General features: G+C 45.8%; 1 protein-coding gene across 1 annotated transcript in view; it reads right to left on the minus strand.

Annotated features, from left to right (window-relative positions):
- Positions 1-20,607, minus strand: part of LOC103255147 (acid-sensing ion channel 2-like) — a gene marked incomplete at its 3' end in the record, with an annotated part of 202,853 nt that extends 182,246 nt beyond the window's left edge. The window contains exon 1 of the mRNA XM_021709996.1: positions 20,413-20,607. Coding sequence (XP_021565671.1) covers positions 20,413-20,499 — 87 coding nt within the window. The remainder of the gene's footprint in view (positions 1-20,412) is intronic.
- Between the last annotated feature and the right edge of the window lie 6 nt (positions 20,608-20,613).

Here is a 20,613-nt window from a genome sequence, read left to right on the forward strand (position 1 = left end):
TCCCTCCTTTGCCAGCTCCTCTGCTTCCTGACCCCTGAATGCAGGGCCTAGTACTCAGTCTGCTGCTCTGCTCTGTCTACACACTCAACTTATGAGAACCCTTCTAATCCACATGACTAAATCTTCCCACTCCATCCATGACTCCCAAAGCCCTGCCTCCTCTCCTGCTCTTTCCTGGAGCTCCAGGCTTTTATATCAAACTATCTATTAGGATGCTTAAGTAGGACATTATTTCGGTCTCAACATGCCCCAAACATTGTGTTCTACCCCTGACCCCCTCATCTCCCAAATCTACTCTTCTTCATCCTTTCTCTTCTCAATTCATGTTACCAGTAGCAGCCTAGTGGCTCAGGTTCACAACCTAGGAGATAACATAATTTCAGATCACTTTCCACACTCAATCCAACAGCAAGTCTCACTGGATCACTCTTCACACCCAATCCAACAGCAAGTCTCACTGGATCCACCTCCAACATACACCAGATTGGACCATGCTCACCACCTAACATAGTCAAAACCCTAGTGCAGTCCACCAGCATCTTACATCCCAAGTATTGTACCAGCATCCTAACTTGTCTTCTGACTCTATTCTTATCTACTCTTATCCAACCTCGATGCCAGAATGATCTTCTTAAAGGGTATTATTTCATGGCACCCTCATACCCAAGTCCTCCAATGGCTTCTCACTGCCCTGAAAATAATCTCTAAATCCAGCCCAGCCCACAAGGCTTGCCAGGATTTGGCTTGTACCTCCTTCCTCAACTTCAGCTCACACTACTTTCTCCCTCTTCCACTCTGTTCAAGACACACAAGTCTTCTTTCCATCTTTTGAATAAACCAAGTTCATTCTCATCCCAGAACATTTGCACTGTGTCTCTTCTGCCTGAGATGCTTTGCCTCTAGGTCTTCCCCTGGTTGCATCCCTCTATCGTTTAGGTCTCAGCTCAAATATCACCCCTTTAGACAGGGCTTCCTGACTGCACGAGCTAAAGCATTTTGCAAATACCTTTCTCCATCTCTCTCCATCCTAGTGTCCTATTTTGTTATCTTCAGAGCCCTTAACATTATCTGAAATTATATTATCTGCTTATATGTTGATCATCTACCTTCACCACTCCACCCCACCCCACTATCTTCTAAACTGTAAGCCCCATGAAGGCAAGGACTGTGTCTGTGTTGCTTGTTTGCTGGGGCCCAGTGCTAACAGGGTCTGGCATCCACTAGGCACTCAATTAATTCTGACTTAATAAATAACCAAAATCTCTAAGAAGAAGACTGAATTTTGATATTGATTTTAGTTGAACATTGCTTTACTGGGCACCTATTTTGTGCCAGTAAATATGCACAGGGATATATAAGATTCTGAGAAAACCCTCTTTTCATCACATAAAACTTGCACATGGTTGTATTAATATCATCACCATAACTTCATCATCATCATCATCGTCGTCGTCATCACCATCATTGTCATTGTCACCATCACCAAACCTCCATCATCATCTTCATCACTGTCATAATCACCACCATTGTCATCAATATCACCATCATCGTCATCACCATCATCACCATCACCACCATTGTCATCATTATCACAATCATTGCTATCATCATCACCATCACCGTCATAGTCACCACCACTACCGTCATCGTCATCATCACCATTATCACCGTCATCGTCATCACCATCATCATTTACCATCATTGTCACCATCAGGAGGAATAATCTCCAACATGTTTATAGTACTTTCATTGAAAAACACAGTTCTGTGAACATTATACCTCTGGGTTCTAAGAACAGTCAAGTGAGGGAGGTTTGCCAGTAATTTGTGTCCACTTTCTACAAGTGAGAAAACTGAGCCCAGAGAGGGAAGTCACTTGCCTGAGATCATTCAGCTCCAATGAAAGAGAAGTGACTCAAGCCCAATACTTGCAGAGTGTCTTATCCCTTGGACAGAATTTCCTCCCTCCGTGCCAGCCTTCTTTGCCACCTGGCGACAGGTGATGCAAACAGAGCCCAGAACAACATCCTGTTTTAACAACACCTGGGTGAGAAACTGCCCCGAGCCCGTACATTTTCATTCCGGCAATGGAAGAGAAGGGATAGCTTTTAAATTGTAACCCATGGTCACACTTTATGACTGTTAAGGGGGAAAAGAAAATAAAAGCTTAAGGTGAGTTTAGGAGGACTTTTTGGTTGGTTAAAGAAAAAAATTATAAAATTAAAGGAGTAGAAAAAAATAAATTACTAGTGACTGTTTTTACTGTGTGAGCTTACAAGCTGGAGTGGAGAATTAAAAAGTTATATAGCTGGGGTTTCTTTCCATGACTTACCACAGATGAATCCTCAATATTTATAGCTTTTTGCTTTTTTTCCATCTCAAGGTAGTAAGCCATCCCCTGATATAGAGTTGCTGCTCTCCACCCAAGAGTCATGGGGGCTGTGTGTACTCAAAGAGCTGTCACAGCTGAGAACACAGCAAGGACTTGGGAGGGTGTGCTTATTTACTGTCCCTCTGCCTAGGGGTAGCAATCCCTTGTTCACTCACAACCATGGGAGGTGGGGAGTACTCGTCTATGCGAGGATCCAGTGAGGAGAAGGTTCTAAAAGAAGTAGAACAATACCAGCCAAAGTTGGGAGTGGCAGTAGTGGGACACTGCCAGGGGAGAAAGGGGGGCACATAACATCACGAAGCGTACCTGATCCCAAACCAGGTGAAGTGAGGATCAATGGGAGGCCTAAATTTCACCTGTATGATGACCACTTAGGTACCTAATCCTGAATTATACCCCACATCTTTAAAATAAAAATAAGAAAAAAAAACACACAAAAAACAAAGTTCCATGCCAGAAGCTGTCCTCTCAACTAATTTAGTCAAATTGCAAATACCACTACTGCCCCCATTTTACAGATGGGGAGTCTGAGGCACAGAGAGATTAAACAACTTGCCCAAGGTCATGCACAATGAATTCCCTCTCAGGATCCCAGTCCTTGAGGAGTTTAAAACCTAGCAGGGCGAAAGGAAGGAATAAAGGAAGAATGGAAGGAATTACTGAGGGAGGAGGAGGAGGAAGGAAATACTAGTTGAGCATGTGCCTTGTGCCACACATCACAAGAAATTCTGCCCCGTTATCATTTTTCCTCCTCACAGCCACTCTGGGGAAACCAAGTGGTCTTTATGAGGAGGGACTCAAAAAACTTGGAATTTATTTATAAAAAGTTGTGCATTTATTCGCATATGTTTAAACTTCAGTCGTCTTCCAAGTACTCTCTGATGCAATATACCTAGCTAGATGCTTTTTCCAACTGCTCAAAACAACGAACTCATCCATTGTGATGCCTTTTCGTGTTTCTGCAGTTTTGTTTCACCTCTTCCACGTTGGCAAAACATTTCCCTTTAGGACTTTTTTTCATCCAGGAAAACAAAAAAAGTCACTTGAGGTGAAGATTGGATGAATAGGGAGGGCAGGGTACAGGGGTCATGTCGTTTTTGGGCAAAAACTGCTGAACACTCTGCAGGGGTGTGGGCAAGTGCATGCATAAATCATCCATTATGAAACAGGCAAACACTGAAAGAACCTCAAAAAAAAAAAAATTTCACTGAAGCCAAAGGCAGTGTCTCACAACCGACATTAGCTAATGCCAATGGGTTCCCAGAAAACTTACTTAGCAGAGGAAGCCTGTACAAGGAGCCCACCCTCCAAAAATAACTTTAGGGCTTTTGGGTCCCCTTCATATGTCCATTTTATAGATAAGGCAACTGAGGTACAGAAAAGTTAATGAACAAGTCAAAGTTAGCTTGGATGTAGGATTGCTGGAATATCAGCTGAAGTCTGTCTGGTTCTATCTCTTACTGGCTGGATGGCCTTGGCACGTTACTTGACCATGTTGAACCTCTGTCTTCTCATTTGTGAAACAGGAATCATTTCTCTACTGTCAGGCTGACCTCTCAGGGACTGGATGGAAAAGTACTTTGTAAACTAGAGAGCACCACAAAATAAACTCTGGTTCAATGCTTGCTGGTAGGGAAGTCCAGCTTATTATCTAGGGATGAGGAAATTGAGACACAGTGATCCCAAGTTGACTTATCCATGTCACAGAACAAATACAAAAAAAGACTAAAAGCTGAGCATCCTGCCTCCTGGTGTATAGTTCTCTATCATTCACCCACTGGGGAACCTCACTGGGAAGAAGGGGACTCAGGCAGGTACAAATTATTGACAACAAAAATCTAAATATGAAAACAAGTGGTCCTGGATCTCAAGGTCACTGTCTTGTTGTCCCCTCTCCCCCACTTTTTAAAAGCAGCACAACGCCTAGAATGTCCACTCTGAGAAAGACTACATAGATCAGTGAATCCAGGGATTCTCAGTCCCAGCTAAAAAATACCCATGTCTAGATTCAACCCAAAGCCAGTGAAACCAGAATCCCTAGGAGTTGAGCTCGGGCTTCAGTCATTAAAAAAAAAAAAATTCCCCAGATGATTCTAATATGCAGCCTGTTGAAAAAGACTGACTTATGATCTCCCTTATTTTCCAGATCACCTTTATTTTCCTCTGGGCATCAGAGGCTGAGACAGGGGCAGCCAAGGATTGAGGGTTGCCTAGCAGCCAGAGACAAAGTCTGACTCTGGTCTCCTGGTTCCTAGCTTGGGACTCTTCTTTCACTCCCTTTGTCCTGCAGTTGTGGTCAAAGGGACCAGATGACCCTGGTGCCCCCGGTCCCTGAGGATAGCCACTGCCCCCCTCACCTCTCCCACTCCTCTACCCCTCCTAACCAGCACCTCATGTCCCCTACAGAGAGCCTTGGGTACCTGGGAGGTCTGGGCTGAATCATGTCCTATGAGTCTGCACCTGGGCCGGTCTACACACTGCAAAATGAAGTGGAGAACTGAGGCAATTATCTAATGTATTAGCAAGCCTGTCCCTGCGGCACTCCTGTGAGCCAAAGTAATAAATACAAAATGGTAATTTCTCTCTAGAAGCCTGACTCCCGCCTCCCACACCATTCCCCTCCTACCCAGAAGTCATATACCACTGCCTGGTTGTCCTCTCCTGCATGGGGTGGCAGTAACTGAGTTATTTAAATATCCCAGGCAAACTTTGCTTTTTTGAAATCTGAATCATCACGCCGTCACCTCAGTTCTCCTCTGCAGCTTACCTGTCTGGCCACAGCAGACTCTTCTAGGCTTCAGTCGAGAGTAACAAAAATGCCTACAGGTATCAACTAATGACTCCCAGGGCCTAACATCTTTTTTGTGTATGTTGTAGACTAACATCAACCCTGAAAAGGGAGCAAGGAGAGCTAAGTTGCTGCTGAGACTTGGCTTCTTACTAGCTTTGTGACCTTGAGCAAGTTACCCCACTTGCCTGGATTTGCAGTTCTTTTGTGGCCTTCCCCTGGAGTTAGTTGTGCAAATCCAAATAGAGAATGGATGAGAAACTGCTTGCAGAGACCCCAACAAAATCTGTCCATGGGAAAGTCAAGACTTGAACCCAGTGTCCTCACTCTTATCTTACTCCATGGTAGGCTTTCAGGGCATCAGTGGTTGTATGCCATACAGGGAAGACAGGGGGGTTGCAGGATATTCCAGGTCGAGGGAACAACATGTGGAAAGCCTTGGAAGAGCATGGCTGATACAGGGAATCTGGGCAGTTCAATATGGCCGAATATGTGGGGATGAGAGCTTGGAGATTACCTGGGTGCTTGGCCTTATTTTGTAGACAACAGGGACCGTGTAATAATACGAAGCATTGCAGAGTCTCAGACTAATGATAATAAATGGCTGGCTTAGTTTTTTGGGACTAAACTGGAGAGGCCATGGAAAGGTTGAGCCTGCTGCCTGGCTATAGGATAGTATGAGGGTGGGGAGATTGAATCGATGACTTGGAGTGGAGTCACTTTGATATCCTGAGAGCCCAGCACAGTGCCTGGTTTGTAACAAGGTACTCAATAAAAGCATGAATGAGTAGATGAAGCTGTCAATCTGTGAATGAATAAAAGAATGAGCACAGGAATGAATGACTCAAGAAGCAAATGAGGGTATGAATGAGTGAATGGAATTAACAGTCTAAGGCACGGTTTGCAAGCAGCCTTAGCAATTCTAACTAATGGCCTTGTTGCAACAAAAGCCAGGCTTCCAGCCACATTACCTAGAAATGCCCTGTTACCTGCATGGCTCCCTCAGTTGAAGGTTTTCTCCCCCTCAGCAGCAACACGCTGCTCAAAGACAAAACTGATCACCGTGATCAAGCCAGAGGCTCTCCTTGGATCCTACCTCTCATGGGCATGTCCACTGATACCCACGAAATCAGGAAAAGGAGCAGAAATACCTAGCGACTTGTCCTCGCGGGGAACTCTCTTTGGAGGTATGTGACTCTGTTGCCATTTTCCCATTCACACAGTCTTTCTCAATGACTTGTCATTTCAGTATCACAACATGACAATGGCAAGAGTTATCTTTAATAGAGACTTACCAATTGCTGCGCTGTCTGCATTTCTAAGTGGCAGCAGCTGGAAGTCTTGCCTAGGAGAAGCAGCTGTGCAGCTCAGGGCAGGATTCAGGACAAGATGGGCCCACCTTGAACTCTGTCCAAGAGGGATGATTCATTGTGACATAGAAAAAAGTGCCAGGGTTGATAGGCACCCAGGTCTGTCCAGGGCCTTCTCGCTTATTCCCTGCTGCTTTCGCCTTGGCCTTGGAGATCCTTGCTACAGAAAACGTGGCCCATCTACCAGTGGCATTGGTAGCACTTGGGAGCTTATCAGAAATGCAGGATCTCAGATTCCATCTACTGAACCAGAATCTGCATTTTTTGCACTATCCCCAGTGATTATCATGCACATATATATTACTGAAGTTTGAGATAGTCTGTCTGTGAATGACTCAGGCAGCACAAGGGTTCAACTCCCCGGCCAGGTTTCACCATGCCCTCCATTGGGATTAGGGAAGACTTTCCCAGGAGGTAAAACTGACATTGAGACTTGCAGAAACATAGATTTAGACTCCTAATAGCAATTCATCACCATGACCCAGGAAAATTCTGGAACAGGAGCCTGAAATGACCTGGCTCTGGCACCAACTGAATGACCTTGGGCAAGTCAATTCTCTTCTTAGTTGGCCATCTGTAAAATAGGAACAATACTGTTTGCTTTTCTGTGCCACAAGATTATCATAAAGATGAACAAAAGTGAAAGGTTTGTAGGTTCTTTGTGAAACACAAAGCCAGGGGAAGGGTCTATTTTCTTGAACTTCTGGTCTCAAGCAATTCTCCCACTTCCAGCTCCCAAAGTGCTGGGATTACAGGCACGCACCACCACTTCCATGGCGATCTGAGGGCCTGTTTTTACTGTGGGCCACCAACCATTCAGACCTAACATTTTATTTTATTTTATTTTGAGTTGGAGTCTCACTCTGTTGCCCAGGCTGGAGTGCAGTGGCTTGCTTCTGGTCACTGCAGCCTCGACCTGCTGTGCTCCGGCGATCCTTCCGCCTCAACCTTCCAAGAGGCTGGAACTACAGGCGTGCGCTACGACGCCCAGCTAGTTTTTTTTTTTTTATTTCTTGTAGAGATGAGGTCTTGCCAAGTTGCCCAGGCGGGTCTCGAACCCGCGGGCTCAGGCAATCCACTCACCTCAGCCTCCCAAAGGCGCGGGATTACAGGCTGAGCCACCGAGCCGGCTCAGACCTAACATTTTAAAGGATGAATGAGGAAACTCTAACTGAACATCAAAGGCTTAAGACCTTTGCTCTCCTGAAGATTAATCAGCAAAGGAACACGAGGTGCTAATTACCCAGGATGTAATACTCCCAAGAAAGGGCCTGGCAAAATCAGTCTCACCAAGCTGCCCTTAGATGGGGATTTGTGATTGGATTCTTTTTGTGCTGCCGTTTTTCTCCATTCACTTGGAGTTATTTTTTAAAGGAAAGTTCAGCCTAAGGACCCACATCTACATTACATTAGCATTCCAGAGGTCAATATTTCCAGAACTGCTAGACTCATGCAGTTCTCTCACATTGTGTGGGTGAGAGAGGCAGCCACGTTTCAGAAGGAGCCAGATGTACTCACAGTACAAAGAACAAGAGATTGAGCAACTAGATCTGGATTTTCCAGTGTTGGGAGGAAGGAGGCAGATCCTTCCTTCACTCAAGGCTTTTGACTCACTATTCCCCTGTTTGGAACACTTTTTCTTAATCCCTGTGTGGCTTCTCCTTCTCATCTTTCAGGTCTCAGGAAAGATGACACTTTCTCAGAGAATCTAATCCTTCCTTGTTCTCTGTCCTCAAGCAGTCCCTGCCATTACCTATGAGACTCCCTTAGTTTTTGACTTTCAGAGCATGTATTAATACTGGAAGCAACAACAGCAACAACAAAAATCCTGGAAGCAGTCTTTTTTAAAAAATTAATTTACTTGCATATCATCTGCACCTCCACCCCTCAATGTACAGGGTTTTTAAAAAATCCTCAATTACCTGGGAGTCATATTAAAAATTGATTACTGAATTTCTACCCTATAAATTCAGATTCAATAGTTCTGGCTTGGAGCCAGGGAATTTTTAGCAAGCCCTCCCCATGATTTTGATCTTCAGGAAGACTTGAAAAACATAACTCCAGAGTGCGGGCTGTGAAGGGAAGACCAAGTTCATTTTCCTATCCATAACTTTTCAGTGAATGAATCAATGAATGACTGAATGAGTCCGCGTATATTTTGGTGGAATGGTCCTTTTTCTTGTTTCAGCAATTCAATATTCAGACAGGAAACTGGTTGTCTTCAAGGCATAGCATTAAGTGCTGGGGCAGCCACAAGATGGAGTCAGGCATGGTCCTCGTCCTTGAAATGAGATGACAGTTGATAAGGGGAGAAACTACGTAGATATATAGGACTGCAATAAAAGATGGAGAGAGGAAAGGGTCATCAAAGTGACATAAATAAGGTGAGTTCTGTGTGGTTGAAAGGGTGGAAAATATCCCTTTGCTGACAGATGATTTATATGGAGGAGTGGCCTGAGATAACCAGAGAAGGGATGGGATTTTTTAAAACAGTATTTTTATTTTGTCTCATATGTTGATTTGAGGTTAGTCACGCACGTATGTGATTAAGAAGACTCAGGTCATAGTGAAGGGTGTAGGGTGAGAAGCTGGGCTTCCTCCCTCCCACCCAGCCTACCCTATCCTCCAGGCCCCTCCTCAGAAGCAGTCTGCTATCAAATCTCAGGCATCCTTCCAGGTGTAATCTGGGCATATAGAAGCACCCAGTCGTCCAGAAAAGATAGGGCGTCAGAGGCAGAGAGGACAGATCCAGGCGCGCAGGGGAAGGAAGCAGCCTGAGCAAAGGGCGTGGGGGTTAGAAAATTCCTTGGAAGGAGGAGATAAGCAGCTCACAAATAATTTGGCTTTGTGATTTGGGGCCCTGAACCCACAACTCCAGGAAGGTGGGAAGAGTCAAGTCAGCCAAGGTAATAGGTACTTTCCTGCCCGGGAATTCTTAGAACATGGGGTGGGGTGGTAGATCTTTTAAGAATGTGAGATGCAGGTCCTCATCACTACTTCCCCCATTAACCTTCTGGGCTTTGGTTTTCTCATATGTAAAACGGGTATAATCCTAGAGTGTTGTCCTGAGAATTAAAGAAGATAGCATCAAAGATACAGAGTCTCACACACAGTAGGTTTTCTTTTATCTTGTTTTCTCTCTCCCTTCCTCCAACCCCCTGGCAACCCATTCCACCCAAGCTGCCCGAATCGCCTTTGCAGAGACCTTATCTGACCCCAGCTGCATCACTTATTAGCAATGCCACTTTTGGTAAGTTGACCCTATCACTCCTGGCACACAGGGAGTTGCCTACAGGTTCCTGCTCCATTTTCTACTTTCCCTAGCATCATAGCATACCTAACAGTATAGGGGACATTGCTCTCACTGCTCTAAAGATATGGCAAAAGATAAAAGCCTGACACATGCACGTCCCTGGCCGGAGTTTTAAAAATGAAACTACTTGGATGTGAAAAATGCAGTCATGTTTCCTTGGCTGGTTAAAATATTTGATGCTCATAGAATATTCAACAACAACAAAAAAAGGCTCTCACTCCATGTACCATCAAAAATGTAATGTAATTATAGCGATGTTAAATATCCCCAGCTGTTCCGAGATATTTGAATCCTAAATCAAGCCTGCCTGTGAAGATCCTGTGGTTGCAGCTGGAGATCCACACCAAGGACCATACAGACAGAAAGCTGGGAAAGTTTAACCAAGAACTTTGGGCTTGAGTCCCCACGCTTGTTCATGATGGGCTGGGCTTTCCCCCCAACGCTGGGGTGAGGATCCCACAACCCAAGCTGTTGGCAACATTACCAAAGAGCTCCATGTGCCTCAACAGGGCCATGCAATCTGGCAGGTCATAAGTATTTATCCAAATAGTCTTTCAAATCCATGTGCAGGGAGCGTAAAGAGATAGTGTAAAATAAATGGTAATAAAGTGAATAAACACGCGTCTCACTCCAGAGCCTTTGAGGTGCTTCTATAAATCAAATTCTTTCCATAATTTGCTCTGTGAGACTGTGTTGAGAAGAAGAATCAAACCTCATCTGCTTTCCTGAGCAGTAGGCTCAGATTTATGGGTGTGAGTTCACAGTGGATGCCCGTGCCATTTCAAAGCAGGAAAATAATTTTCGTTGGGAGGGGTTCCAAGAGAAGATTAAACCCTTCACTTTCAGAGATCAGAGTATCAACAACTTTCAGATCAGATATGCCATCCAAATCAGAGGGGCTGGCCAGAATACATTTTGGAAGAAGAGAGAGTTTACAGAGGAAGAAGCTGATACTGCCATGATACAAAAGTACCATCTGTAGGCTTAAGCACAAATATCCTCAGAGTCTATTTCAAGCTCCCCAGTGACTTGCAGTGTGACCTTGAGCAACTCCATCTCCCTCTCTGATTTCTAATTTTGGTCATGGTACCAAATGGGGAAGAAACTCCAAAAGGCTCTGATCTACTCAGAGAACTGTGATATGAAAACTATGGGTTGTTTCCTGGCTAGAATTGAGACAATAACACATAGAAAGCTGTTGGAGGCTATTCCTCCAGGGCCTCAAAAGTCTTTCTTGGAAGGAGTGAGGGTATAAAACCTATTTTAATGATGATGAAGATAATAGCGGTAGCTCATACTTATCTAGCACCTTTTATACCTATGCTATGCTTTTACATTCAAGAGAGTAGAGACATTTTCTATGTTTATAGTCAATATTCATCCACCAAGACTAGCCTATGGCTGGCCCTCAATAATTTGTTATGGGGAGAATATATTATTTTTAAGTTTTACAAGAACCCTGCAAAAAAGTATGATCTGAGTTTTACAAAAGAGGAAACAGTGTCAATGGGGGCAAGTATCTCCCTAACAGCCACCCAGCTAATAATTGGCAGAGCTGGTATTTGAACTTGAGTGTGTCTGACTCGTAAGGCAACCTTCTTTCTACCCCCCTAGCCACCTCCTTTCTAAGTTTCTGGGGTATAAATTCCCAATCTTGCATGAAACTAAGTGTGGTTACAATACCCTCAAGCTATTTTGGAAACTAGATATATGTTTGTTACAACTTCTTTTATTTTCTTGATTTTTGGATAGACCCTGCTCCAAAACTACCCAACCTGATTTACTATGTGAATTCAAGTGTAAAACAGAAAGTATTTTCTATAGAAACAAGTAAGGAGGTCTATATTAGTTTCCCATCACTGTTGTAACAAATTACCACAAGCCTTAGTAACTTCAAACAACACACATTTATTCTCTTATAGTTCTGAAGGTCAGAAGTATGAAATGAGTCTTACTAGCTAAAATCAAGGTTATCAGCAAGTCTGCGTTCCTTCTGAAGACTTTAGGGCAGTCTGTTTCCTTGCTTTTTCCAATGTCTAGAGGTCACCCACCTTCCTTGACTTGGGACTCCTTCCTCCATCTTCAAAGTCATCAGTGTAATATCTTTAAATCTCTCTCTGACTCTTTGACTTCTGTTTCTGTGGTTTCTATCTCCTCTCACGCCGACTCTCCTGTCTCCTTTTGTCCTTTATAAGGACCTGTGATGATATTGGAATCAGCCAGATAATAGAGGATATTCTGCTCATCTCAAAATTCTTAACTCAATCACATCTGCAAAGTCCCTTTTGTCCCTAAGGAAATGTATTCACAGGTTCTAGGGATAAGGTCATGGACACTTTTGAGGGGCCATAATTCAGTCATTACATTTTGGTTTGATTGCACTCTGGATAGGCTCCTGGTGTAGCAGAAGGCTGCCCCTGGAGTTGATGCTTCAGCTACTTCACGTCCTCCTGGGTTCACCCAGAGCCCCTCCCCAGGCACCACTCTAAGATGCTCATTCCACATACAATTGTACAGACCCAGTGAATCATGTATGGCTGAGAGAGCACACAGATCCCTCCTGATCAAGCATTCATGGGGCATCAAGGAGCCCACAGCCTTGTCTCTCAAAGTACATGGGGTCTGTGGACCAGCAGCATCTGCACAACCCGGGAGTGTATTAGAAATGCACAACTCGAGCTCTGCCCCAACCTAGTGATTCACAATCTGTTAAGGGTCTAGGAATCTGGACAGACTACTAAGTTTGAAAAGCATGCCCCTTTAAGGACTCCTCATCCATCTACTACCAATTGCTGGAATGTTCTGGAACAGACCTATCTAGGGAAGAAGGGCAGGTCTCTGGGCAGAGATAAGGAAAGGCTGCCTCAACACACCCCTCAGCAGTCAGTTTCAGAGCTGACTCTTTTCTGCAAGATACAAGTCCATCACTTCTCCCCTAAGAAAATCTTCCTGGGCAGGTAAAATCTCTTCAAATCCACCCTGACCAGCAACAGAAGAGTTAGGGGAAGAAGAGGTCCATGGGTCCTTAGGAGATCTAAATTAAAATTCTGGCTCTTCTTCCATTCTCCTGCTGAGTGACCCTGGGCAAGTGACTCCCCTCTCTGGAGTCAGGCAGGCAACAGAGTATAATCAGTGCTCTCCACTGCTGCAGGGATAAAATGAGATGGGAAAGTACATCATCACATCTTATCTAGGTATAAGAAATTCAGACTCTGCTAATTAGAAATGTAGGTTTGTCTGGCCAACGATGTGCCAGGATTTCTTTGTGAGAACAATTGTGACGTAGTGCAAAGATCATTGACTTTGGAACTCTAAGATCAGGGTTTCTGTCTATGACCTTGGGCAAGACTCTGCACCTCAATTTCTGTTTCTGTACCAGGGAGAAAAGAATACTTCCGTTGTCAGGCTAAAATAAAATAATGAATGTAAAAGTGGCAGGCAGAGAGTAGGAGCTCAATAAATGTGTGTGAAATCAGAGGAAACAATTTACTAAGCAAATTAATAGTATAAACAATGGTGCCAGGGGAGATATTTGACATGCTCAGAAGAACAAACTTCCTGAGTATGTTAGCAGGCTCTATTTGTTTTACCAACAATTCATGTTCCAATTATGAGTGAGTCATCTATTTGTTAGCATAGGCCTGAGCTGGATCTCAATTTGGCAACATTTCCTTATCCAGGACTTCAAGTTATCAGTGTCCTTGAAAGAATGGAAATGGTAATTTAATTCAGATTGTGGCATAATTAAAACTGTTTCACGACTCCTGAGTAGAGTCCCAATCCATTGATCTACTTCTCTTCCCTGTTGAGTTGATGGAGTAGGAGGATTCAAGTTTGTTACTGATCCTGCACTGTTCAGAACGGTCTTTCCCTTAGAATTGCAGGTCTTGGAATCCAGGAACTCCTGGGACCTATAGAAACTTGCAGTAAAAAAAAAATCTTCAAGTTAAGGCCTTCAAGTTTGGAAGATTCTGGGCGATACCCTCTATAGAAGAGTTTGCTCTCACCAGGATCTCTGGGTGTTGGAAGAATGGAATCATAGGAAAGAACACGTGCTTTGAAGCTGGATCCATCTTTGGCAGGATCCTGACTCTTCAGCGTCCCTGTTCTGTGACCTTGTACCTCCCCTGAGCCTCTATTTTCTCATCTGCAGAATGGGTTCCATAACACACATTTGATCCTGGTAAAGCTGAATGTGACTGCTTATGGAACAGTGCCTGATACAAATCCTAGGCTATTGTATTCTCAGTTCTAGTCCCTGACAACCCCTTCCACAGGCAACTCCTTTTAGAGTCCAGTCACCTGAGAAAGCACAGTGATCTTTGCAGGCCTATTTACCAGAAACGGATAATATTTATGGTCATTTTTGTGGCACATTGTATGTGTTTAATGTGCACTGGTTAACTGAATCTCTGAGTAGCTGATCTAAGCACATCATTTAGGAGAATCAAAGCGATGGACACACAAAGTAAATGGCCTGGTTATTCCTCCAGCCCTTCTCGACTGGGCAGACATCTGATTGATGCCTTCATGACCTACCACAGTGGCCCCAAAATAGCCACTATCAAAATTATCCTGACGTCGGTCAATTTGGATATCTGCAGACTTGAGCAGGGTTTACACATGATTCCTTAAACTAATTTCCCTGAAGTCAAATAACTGGGGGAGGTCTTTTCATGTTCCTTGAATAAATGTCTATTTAATCACTGCCCTGTCTCTAGTACTTCAATAACTTGTACATTTCCCCTCCTTAATCACTGCTTCAGCTCTGCAAAGGAAAGAGATGGTTGGCTAAAAAACTCACACCATCTGCACTATTTAAGTCCTCTGTTCCCCCGACTGCCCACTTGAATGGAAAACTTTTCTGCTAAGTCCCATCGGTCATTTGGCTCATGTCCTCATATTACAGAGGAGGAACCTGAGGCCAAAGCAGGTACCCAGCTGACCAGGGCAAAGCTGAGACTGGAATGAACTTCCCAGGACACCTTCCCCGTCTTGCACCAATGCTGTTCCTTCCTCATCCAGGTGCAGAAAGAGAAACCACCCTTGCAGCCATGAGGACTTGGTTCTGAATCACAGCTTCCCTGCTGGTTCCCAGATGCTCCCAGAACTGCAGTTCTCCAATTTATAAAATGCGTGTTCTCACACAACCTTCCAGGGTTATTGCAGGGAACTGAGATGACATGGTACATGCCCAGCTAGGGTCTGGAACATCACAGCTGCCCAATGATAATTGCCTTTGTCCTTCCCTCAAAATGCTCACTGCAAGCAATGAACATAGAAATAGCTTACATTTCTCGAATGTTGACTTAGTGCTAGAAATGGTTCTCGGCACTTTACCTGCATTCATTCATTCCCCCCCCCCGCCCTTTCTCTAAAGGCAAAATATCTTTCTTGACTTCCTAAAGCTATCCATCCTCACAACTACTAGACTGCCTGGCCTAGCACCATTTCAACAGAATTGGCTGATTCTAAACAATAGGCTTCTGAAATGATTTCTTGCTTTCTGTCTTGGCAAGTAGCAGCCAGCTTGCTTGATGTGACAAAATGTGATGAAACCAAATGCTGTTTCCTTGGCTTTTAACTCAAGAGTTAACTCAAGGTTAACTCTTGCACAAGCATAGGAAATGCGGAATACTACAGGATGTCGTTAGGAATGAGAAGGTGGCTGTGGAGGTGGGGACACTAATAAGATCTTCCTATACAGCCTAACAGTTAGTGATCAAAGAAGTCAGAGTTTATACTGCAAAGATCAAAACTTCAGTTTGATCCCCAGGTACCCATCTTGCTAGTGTATCATCACCCTTCAACCCTGCTCCCACCTCAGGACATCCAGCCCCTCCCTCCAGCCATACTGAACCAGGATCTGAGCCTAGAAGACATGTGTTCTATCTCATCATCTCATGCTTCTCTCATTTGGATATTCTCTCTCCTCGCTCTGAAGTCTTCTTTCTCTCCTTTTCTACTTGGGAACTCCTACTTATTCCTCATGATTCAGCTCAGATGCACCTCCTCCAGGAAGTTGTTGGAGGTCCCCAGTCTGGTCCAGAAACTCCTCTGAGTCCATACAGCACCTCTGCATGCCTCTGTCTGTCCACACGTTTCTCTCCTCAACAATACTGCAAGCTCCTGAAAGGCACACACCAAGACTTGTTTAATTTTACATCCCCAGCAGCCAGTACAGATGCTGGGATCTAAGTTGATACTCCATATACGATAGTTGATTAAGTGAACGAACTCGTACATGAGTCTGTCCTCACTCAGGTAAGTGGTCATGATAAGACATGATCATTATATTAATACTAATGAATAACTGCTACCATCAGATGCCAAGACACTGAGTCAACTCCTTTATCCACATGATGACAATGGCTCTCAAATATTGGGAACCTGCTGCTGTCCAGGCATACGCCAATTACTGCACATATCTTATCTTCATCCCAGCTCTCTGAGGCAGGACTTATTACCAGAAGTTCAGAGAGCACAATGTCTGCCTAAGGCACACAGTGAGGAAGGCCAGAGCCAAAGCCTCAAGCCAAGGTCTGCCTGACACTTTTCCCTGAACCATACTGTCTCCCAGAGAGGGCCATTGCTCCTTACTCTTACAGTGGACCCTGGATTGGCTTCTGTCAGTCCCCATTACCAATGCCTCGGTTCCTCTTCTGAAGCCCCAGTGCTCAGATAGCCAGCATCTCAGTTCCACATCCTGCCAATTATGGGGAAGGGTGCTTTCCTCCACCTCAAGAAACCCCAGAAGGGCCAGAGTGTGCAGAGCCCAAGTCCGCAGCTGATGCCAGGGAAACAACACGGGCATTCAGAAGCTGGAGCTCCTGGATCTGGCTGCTGAGTTATTAACCCTTGCACAGCTGCAACAAAGAGACAATCTGTGACTAAACACATTCTGAATGGGTCTGGAGGTTAAGACCCAGTAGACATGCCTCTCCCTGCCAGGTTTATTTTCAGACCATGAGACTACCTGTATGGAATGGGATTGGGGGACAGCTGGCACATCTCCGCAAAGGTCTCCCCTGAGCCCCATCTCTCAACTGTGGCTCTAGCCCTCTTAGGACTTGGGGAGCACAAGTGTCTGAGGAATGCTTGGCATCCTAGTTCCCACTCTCTTTTTCTGTTCCCAGAAGAAATAAATGCCCAGAAATGACCTGGATCTTGGTGTTTCACTGGTGTTCCCTAGAGAAATTAAACCAAGAGTTTTGGCATGGGTGACCCAGGATAATAAGAAATCCTGGGGGTAGCTGGTGGAGGTATTCACTCCGCAGACCTTTCCCCAGTACATACCACATGTCAGGTTCTGTGCTGGGTGCTGGAGGCAACAGGAAAATCAGATAAGATTCCTGCCCAGACTGGAGGGGGAGACAAGCACAGTCTAATAGGTGATGACATGTGCACATGTGAGGACCAGTGCCTAAAAAAGGTGGCAGAGGGGCAAGAGGGAAAAGGCATCAGTTGCTTGGTGACATGAGGCATGGTCGGGGGTGGTCAGGAAAGGTCCCAAGTAGAATGAACCCCAGAGCTGTGTGTTGAAGGATAAGTAGGTGTCCCCTGGGCAGACAAAGCAAAGGGAAGGACACTTACAACAGTGGGGGAAGCAGGACCAAACCACAGGGGCTTTGGAGCAAGGGGTTCAGCTGTCACAAGCTGTTCTGTAGCTTGAGTACATAGTCCCAAAGAGGGCATGGCCGGAAGTAACATAGGAACCAGGTGGGTGAACTAAGAGCTCGGACCTTTACCTGAGGATGGCTGAAACCTCAAGGGTTTTAAGAAGAGAGATAATGTACTTTGAGTGGTGCTTTAGAGAGACCACTTTGGCTATAGGGCAGAAGATGGGATGCAGGTGGTGAGAAGGACAGAGCTTGAGGCCAAAAGTCCAGTTGGGAAGCTGGTGCAGTTGAAAGGCAGCATTTTCATAAGGACCTAGCACAGTTTTCAGAGCTCTCTCTGCCACATATGAGCACACACACACACACACACCCCTAGTAATATTAGTGAGTACACTATAGTTATGTCTATTACATGAAGAAGTAGAAAACTAAAGGACAGAGAGATTAAGTCATTTGCCCAAGGAAGCACAGTAAGTGGTAGATTCAGGATTTGAGCCCATGCAGTATGACTTGAGAGGTCATGTTCTTAGCTGCTACACTGTAGCGCCTTGAGATGGGGCAGTATGGTTAGAGAAAAATATTCCTGATGGGTTTGCTCTGTATTTGGGGCTCTCTTAAAATAGTTTCTGGCTTCTACAGATAGAGGGGTGAAATCTTTAATTCTGAGATACTTGGGGAAACCTACAGTGTACAATGTTTAGGGGCTGGAAACTCCCAGGACAGGGCCATGGCAAGAAGTCACTATGGGTCACTTTGAGCCTCTGGGAACATATATCTTTGGAGAATGGAGGTACTAACGTTTGCTTGGGTGAGTGTGTACCTGCAAGCTCTTCAAACGCAGGGAGGCAGGATACAGGAAGGTAAGAGAAGGTTGTACCCCAATGGGAAGGACCCTACTCTCCTCAACTCCCTAACCATTGGCCCACACATCTCATGGCCATGCCTGCTGCAGAGGTTGAAGGCAGGTGGCTCCTGAAACTATCATGTCCTCTACACACCCCCAGTAACATGTTGCCAAGACTCTGACCACCTGAGGTGGTTCCATTTCTACTCTCTCAGCTCCTAGAAGGAACAGGACTTCGGGAGGTGGATGGGAGGGAGAAGAGTCCTACCCAAGGGTCCTCAGAGAGAAGTGAGGCCAAGGTCAGAGAGGACAGGCTACATGTGGCTTCTATGTAATGCATCTCATGGTATGCAAAGTTGGACTTTAAACTTGCTGGCTCTGTGTACTGGACAACTTTTTAGAGCTTCATTTTTCTCATTTTAAAAATAAGAATAAAACTCATTGCTAAAACAGGACTGTGGTGAATATCAAAAGTGCATACTGGATGTTAGAATGCAGTTCCACACACTTTGCAAAGCAATAGTTAGATGTTCAGAATTACATTTGATGGACCATGTTGTAAAACTTGGAGCTGAGGCAAGGACCTGCTGATATTTGGATGTAACCTTTAACTTCAATCTCACTCTAGAGACTGCTAATTAGTGGCCAGCCAAAGAACAATAAACCACAAGAGATCACTACTCTCATTCCGTCACCTTCATGGGACTCAGGATTTTGTTTGGAGTTCTGGAAGAAGTTGTTTAGAAGCATATGTTATCAGCATCTCCTGCTTGCCAAAGCAGGGACCCAGCAGGCAGACATTCTTTAAAGGCCAGCTGAAAAGTCCAGAAAACAAGGAACGTTTTGGGAGTGGATAATTCAGGTCTACTCTCTCCACAGGCTTAATGCAAAGCCAGCAGGACAAGATTGAAACCAGAGTTGCCATCCTAGACAAGGAATAACCCAGTCAGCCAATGAGAGATCTGGCCTGGCCGGCATCATGCCAACACCTGTTGGAACTGTGGCATCACTTTACCATCCCAGAAAAAAAAGCTTTGTCAGAAAGGAGACCGTCAGGAGTGATAAATCAGGGCTGGTAAAAATCACCATCAGAGCACTACCAGTAAACACATACAACCAACCTTCCCTGCACTAGTGGAAAAGCCCAAACCCACCTAAGGAGCATTTACACACGAATGGCTGGACAGGCTTGTGCCATGCTGGGGCCTGGCACCTGCACTCCTCCAAGGCAGACTGCACAAGGCAGATACCTTCTGTCCGACAGCTGCGTTATCCAGACCCACAGCGTGGGGGAACCAGCACAGCAAATGGTTTACAAACCCTGAGCGCAGCTTCTTCTGGCCCGGCTGTTTTCATCCACACCCCTGCCACGCTGCCTTCTCCATGGCAGAGCATTCTTCAAGCCTGGGAGACTCCGCTCACACCTTATGGGGGCGGAGGGCGGGTGGAGGGCCCAACCTCGGCCCCCCATTTCTCAGTTCCCCTGGACGCTCAAGACCCCAGCGCTTTAAAAAAAGTAGCAGAAGGCATGCTGCCGCCTCTCCTACCACCTACAGCTTCAGTGTTGGTTAATATTCTGGGAGTTTCCTCCGAAGTCCTCCTAGGGACTCTGCGTGATTCTCCTAATGGCCCACTTTTGAGGGGCTTCCTACTGGTTTTCCCACAGACAACAAACCCACACTTAAGGCATCCCTACACCCCAGATCGAGCAGTTGCCCAGAGTCCTGTGGACCTGGGGGTGAGGTCTGGAGGGGGTGTGGTAGTATTACCAGACGGGAGCTTAAGGGAGTGGAGTGAGAGGTCTGGGGGCTGACACTGGAAGCAGGGGGGCCGGGACAGGGGAGCTGCGACTCCTCCCGCACTTAAGTCCAAGTACCCACAGCCTGAAGAAGACGGGGGCGGGGGGGGGGGAGGAGGATGGTGGACAGGGACGTAAAAGTCTTCCGTCCTGGCATCGCGAGTAGTGACACCGCAAAGGGGCCCTGAGGGACGGACCCCGAGGGGGCGGAAGGGCGGCCTTCTGACTCCGGGGAGGGGCGGGGGCGGGGGACCGCTGAGGGAGCGGGCTTGCGCGCAGGGCGACTCACGGAGGAGAAGTTGTGCGGGCCGCAGAGCTCGCCGCGGTACTTGCAGGAGAGCAGCATGTCCTCGAGCTGGTGGCCCAGGCGGTCCATGAAGGCGGCGCTGATGCCCTCGAAGTGGCGCGGCGGCAGGAAGAGGCGGAAGTCAGCCAGCTTGCGGAACCACTGGCGGCGCGGCTCGTCGCCCCGCAGCAGCTCGCTGCCCAG

The sequence above is a fragment of the Carlito syrichta genome, unplaced genomic scaffold (assembly GCF_000164805.1).
Source record: "Carlito syrichta isolate Samal-C Ts95f unplaced genomic scaffold, Tarsius_syrichta-2.0.1 Scaffold287882, whole genome shotgun sequence".
Classification (NCBI taxonomy): domain Eukaryota; kingdom Metazoa; phylum Chordata; class Mammalia; order Primates; family Tarsiidae; genus Carlito; species Carlito syrichta.